General features: G+C 51.4%; 1 protein-coding gene across 1 annotated transcript in view; it reads right to left on the bottom strand.

Moving 5' to 3' along the window:
- ZFYVE28 (zinc finger FYVE-type containing 28) overlaps nt 1–5,659 on the bottom strand; it is a 55,507-nt gene that overhangs the window by 39,240 nt on the left and 10,608 nt on the right. Inside the window, exon 2 of the mRNA XM_019657947.1 lies at nt 540–677. Within this exon, the coding sequence (XP_019513492.1) occupies nt 540–647 (108 nt within the window). The 5' untranslated portion in view covers nt 648–677. The remainder of the gene's footprint in view (nt 1–539; nt 678–5,659) is intronic.

The following is a 5,659-nucleotide window of genomic DNA, read 5'->3' as shown; positions in this document are numbered from 1 at the left end:
ATCATAGGGCCTGACTGGTCTCGGCCCACCCAGGCTTCAGTGCCCCCACCCTGGCCCACATCCCCCTTCAACCTGCAGACAGTGGGAGCTCCAACATCCAGAAAGGCCCAGTCCCCATGAGAGGACTGTGGTCCCCAAAGCAGGGCAGGCATGCGACAGGAAGGCTGAAGGGTGGTGGTCAGGCTGGGGCGTGGCCATCATCCCCAAGCCCCCCCACAAGTCCTCTCTCCCAGGAACCCCTGGCCTCAGTCCCCTCTGCTCTCTCAGGGGCAGGCGTTTCCAGGACAGGGCACCTGCTTCCCCGGGTTTCTCTCAAATCCAGAGCAGTCATGGCGGAGATCACAAAGGCTCTGCCTGTGACTTGGACCCCAGAGGACAACTGAGCCCCCGTTGTGTGACTCCTGTCCCCTCCCTGCCCAGCCCATAGGAGCTCCCCAGACACCACATTCAGGGCCGTGCTCCTGGTCTGCCCAGGGCTCACAGAGAAACGGCTGGACAATGCCAATGCCATGACCCTGGACCCAGGCCACAGCCGCTACCTCGGCACCGAACCACAGCTGGCCGGCGAGGTTGTCGTGCCGGATCTCCTCGGGGAACTTGACGCAGAAGTCCCTTGGGGCACGGTCCTGGGGGATGCACACGTCCATGATCTGGTTAATGATGTTTAACACGTTATCCTGAAACGGGGAAAGATGCGAGGGTGTCCAGAGGTAGGCTGGCAACTGGGAAAATAGCACCTATTATGAAAGTGATACAGTAGCATTTCCATGCTGGCCATACAATTGCTACAAAAAGCTCAAACATTTCGAAGTAAAGAGTAACATCTAGAGTAAAGAGTGAAAGTCCTGCCTCCCCCTCCCCCTCCCCCACGACCCGCTCCTCACGCCCACAGAAGTTACATATATTTACCTAGAGCGCCTACTCAGCTCACTGGACGATGCTGGGAGCTTCTCACGTCACCACGTGAAGCTCACGCTGCCCTTTGTAATGGCTGTACCATGTGCCTAATGCCCCGCTGACCCACACCGGGCTCCCGGCAGCCTTGGCCGCGATAACGGACCCTGACCCTCTCTGGATGCCTGTGCACAGTTTCGTAGGGCAGAGCTTCAGACATGGAACGACTCGGTGGACAGGTCCATCACACGTGGATTTGCTCCACCGACTCACTGTGCTCCTTTTATGAACACTGTCAGCCTGTGTCATCCTGGGCATGTTCACAGCACAGGCAGACAGATCTGCTGTTGGAGTAACAGCAGTAAAAGTCGCTATGTAAAACCAGCCTCTCAAACCTGCCCACAGAGTAGACTCCAAGGCCTGAATCGTGGGGCCAGGGGCTCAGGCAGACTTTCAGGGAGCTGGGCATCTGGGCAAAGCCGTCATCCTGTCTGATCTTCAGTTTACTCCTCTGTGGAGGGAGCAGGCCAAGTACAGCCGGTCCCCTGCTTCTTCATCTGGACATGTCTGCCCAGCCCCTCTGGAAACAGCAGATGGACAGCAGCAGCAGCAGCAGCAGCAGCGTGTAAATGGGCCAGCAGCTTCCCTCGGGGTGCATATACTAACTCCACCCCTCACGCTGTGCAACCTGGGATAGGCCACTTGACTTCTCTGATCCTCTAGCTGGCTGTAGAAGGAAGACCCCAACTCCTGGCTGCCGGGAGGACCACATGAGCTAAAGTCTGAGAAACCCGTGGCTCAGTCCTGGCTCACAACAAGCCTCAATAACGGTTACTTTTGTTTAAAGTCTCTAAAGTTATCTCACTTTTTCCCTCATGTTCCAAATACAAAGGATAACAAACTGTTTTGAACACTTTATGTGTATAAGGGTGACAAGCTTTTACTGCATCTTAAATTATACTCTATCCTCTTCTCTAGAATTGTCCAGTTCTCCAATCATCTACCACGCCTTCCATAGAATCACAGGAACACCTACAGTTAGTGTTTTCCTTTAATGTGTTAAAGATATTGACGCATATTCACCACAGGAAACAGGACAGTGGGAAAGGACAGGGCAGGGGAATGTCCTGGGGAGGAGTGCAGGTTGGGCCTGTTTCCTGGGAATTCTTGCTGTCGTGCGCGTGCTCTCAGAGCTGAGGTCCTCTGTACACACACACAGGTCTGTGTTCTGCTGCTGTCACTTACTGCTGGGACACGTTGCCATAACTCTTCACAAATCCACCTTGGGATGGATAATCATGAGAGATCCCAGCATCAGGACCATCCTATTAACTCAGGGCATCCCCATCTCCTGGATGCTGGTGACGCTGCTAACAAACGCGTCACCACCAGAAACAACTCTGCAGTTGCCATTGTGGTGCACGACACTGAATTTGGGGCTGTTTCCTTAGGATACTCTCATTCCTAGTGGCGTTGCAAGGTCACGAGTGTAAACTATACTTACAGGCTCTGGTTATAATCAGCCAATTGCTTTCCAGAAAGTGTGCACTGACTCTCAGCCTCGGCACCACTAAACCTCAGCCTCCCTCCCTTCCACTGTCTGGGGCTTGAGTTTCGTTTTTCTTAGGAAGCATATATGAAAAATGACCATGCATGGGAAGCTGAACTTTCTAATGCAAAAAGCAATGCAAGGGAACTCTGACCCACACAAAAAACACGAAGCCTCTGCAATACAAGAAATAATATTCAACCCACATCAAGTGGCACTACTGTGAGTTATTTTTAAAAGGTTTTCTGGGTCAAAAGGTCCCTTTCTCATGATTCAATATAGTAATGAATGAATATTGGCAATAACAACAGTTAGTACTCAGTAAATGTCAACTCTTCATAAGAGCCAGTGTCTAGAACCCTGAAACACTAACTCGTAAGGATACCCCTATGTTCACTGCAGCATTACTTACAATGGCCAAGGTATAAACACAACCTAAATGCCCCTTGATAAACGACTGAATAAAGAAGAGGCGGTCATATATCCAACGGAATAGTACTCGGCCATGAAAAAGAATGAAATCTTACCATTTGTGACAACATGGATACACCTATGTTAACTGAAATCAGTCAGAGAAAGACAAACACCACATGATCTCACTTACATGTGGAATCTAAAAAAACAAAACAAATGAATAAACAAAACAAAACAGGATAAGACCCACAGATACAGAGACCAAGCTGATGGTTGCCAAAGGGGAGGGGAATGGGTAAAATTTAACAGAACAAAAGGTAAGTAAGTTTAAAAAAAAAGAAAGAGAGAAAGAAAAAAGACCCAGGAATCTGAGCTCGGCGAGGCAGCACGGCTTCCCCAAAGTTGTGTGGCCTCTGGGTGGCAGTGCTGGGACCCCCCCACCCTCTACAGGGAGAGGGCAGGGGCTTCTTACACACTGATGGGTCCCCAGTGCCTGGAGCTGTGCCCAACACAGTGTGCCTAATAAACATTCACTGCGACTCCTGCTTCCAGCCCAGATGGAGTAACAGGGATCAGTTTTACCCCCTCGAACAACAACAGGAAAAGACAATGGTTTTCAAGACACTGGACGTCAGGCCACAAGTGGTCCCTGAGAGGACAGAAGCCAGCGAGGTGAGACCTACAGCCGCTTGGTCACTGCCTTGAGGGAGTTTTCAGGCCAAGACACAGATGGGGTATCTGGTGGGACCCAGAAAATTGCCTGGTTGAAGAGACAAGGGCTGAGAGTCCAGGGAAACTGAGGCAGCTAGACTCCAGAGGACAGCGTACCAGAAAAGAGCGAGCTGCCCAGAGACACCCCTGGAATCTAGAGGCCCTGAGTGTTCAGCAGGAAACTGACCATCACATGCCTGTGAGGACCGGGCAAGGTGGACCTGAGGGATTAGGGGCGCAGTGGCCAGAGCTCCTCCCCCTTCAGTGCCACAACTGCACAAAAGCTCAAAGTTCACAGGGCACTGGGAGTGGACCCAAAGCATCTTGCCTCAGTAGTGGAGGACTAAGCTCTGATCCTGCCCGACATCTTAGAAAACAGGACCACAAAGGACCAGACTGTTTCTAAGTAACCAAACTGCAGCACAAAATGAAGCTCAAAAAGGTTTATAGAAATACAAAAATATGCAGCTCCCAGCAAGGTAAAATTCACAATGTCAGGCATCCAATTAAAAAACCACCAGGCCTGCAAAGAATTAACAACATATGACATGTGATGAAAAGAGAAGCAGCCAATAAAAATCAACCGAGACCTGACACAGATGATGGAATTGAGACCATTGTTATCACCAACGCCCACGTGTTCAGAGAGTTACACAGATGCAATAGAGAAATAAAAAGGACCCAAGCTGATCTAGAGATGAAAATTAAATATCTGAGACGAAAAAAACAATACACCGGATGGGATTAACCTCAGATTAGACATTTCAGAAGAAAAGAACAATAAGTTTGAAAACAGCAACGGAAACGCTCCAAATGAACCTGAGAGAAAATCATCATCATCATCATCATCATATCATCAGTGAGCTGTAGGTCAAATTCAAGGTGTCAGACATACATATAGACCCAAAAGGAGGAGGTTTGGGGTGGAAAAAAATATTTGAAGGAATAATTGCCAAACTTGCCCCAAATTTAATGACATCTATAAACTCACAGATGCAAGAAGTTCAATGAGGGCCGGCCAAGTGGCGCGTTGGTTAAGAACTGGCTTCGGATGCCAGAGGGCCCCGGTTCGGATCCCACANGGGCAGCAGGGGCCATGGTGAAGCGGGCTGGGTCAGCACGTCCACGCTGCACCTGTGTGCTGTGAGGAGGACCCCAAGGAAAGCCACCAGAGCCACCGGCGTGGTGACACCCCCCGCTTGGGCTGAGTGACTGAGCCTGGCATTCCCCAGGGCATTTGGAAGATGTGTAGCCAGAGCAGTGCCCGGACTGGCAGGCAGGGGACAACACCTTACAGACCCTGTCCCCGGCAGGCCCTGAGTCAAAGCAGCTTTACTGCTCAGTCTTTTAAACAAAGAACCAAAATACTCATCATTTTCTTCAAACTGAATTTGGCCTTACAGAGCCATCTGCCTGGGAAAAAAACAATATAACAAACTGTGTGGCCCCCATCCGAGGGCAGCTCCAAGTACAACGGGCCATGTCGCCCCAGGCCACCCACACTGGCCCACTGGGGACATCGTCCTCCACCTCCTACATCTTCAGGTGAAGGGAAATTATCAAATTCCAGCAATTAAGGCGACTGAAAAGCGTTACCCGCCCCCAATGTGATATCACCCACTCCTGCTTTGCTTGATTTGTAAACTTAGGAAAAAGACAACTCTTAAGAGAACAATGCAAGGAATGGGACCAGGGCACCGGGCTATTGGGGTGATCTGGAAACCCCCAGAGCTGGGCACCATCCAAAGACCACCCCAGAGACATCCAGGAAGGCAGCTCTGGGGGCCAGTCTCAGGGGATTGTGCCGCAGGTGTGGTGGGAGGGGCTGGGCCCCATTTGTCTAGAGGGGCAGGGATCAGGCGGCTCTGAAACCCTGGGAGCCCCACCCGCTGACCCACCTGCCTGCCCACCTGCCTGCCCATCCTGACCAGGGCATCGCGTGTCTGTCTCCTTCGCGTTTAACCCTCCAGGGCCTCAGGGCCCAGGGCGGGGTCAGCCCTGCTCGCTCCCCCACTCCTGCGTACAGCACGTGACTTGTTCAGCTTCTTGCGGATGACGGAGGCCCCTCTGTCCCAGGAGCTCGCCCACCCC

The sequence above is a fragment of the Hipposideros armiger genome, unplaced genomic scaffold, assembly GCF_001890085.2.
Source record: "Hipposideros armiger isolate ML-2016 unplaced genomic scaffold, ASM189008v1 scaffold_282, whole genome shotgun sequence".
NCBI classification, from domain to species: domain Eukaryota; kingdom Metazoa; phylum Chordata; class Mammalia; order Chiroptera; family Hipposideridae; genus Hipposideros; species Hipposideros armiger.
Note: the sequence above shows the minus strand (reverse complement) of the source record. Positions and strands in the feature narration are given on the sequence as shown.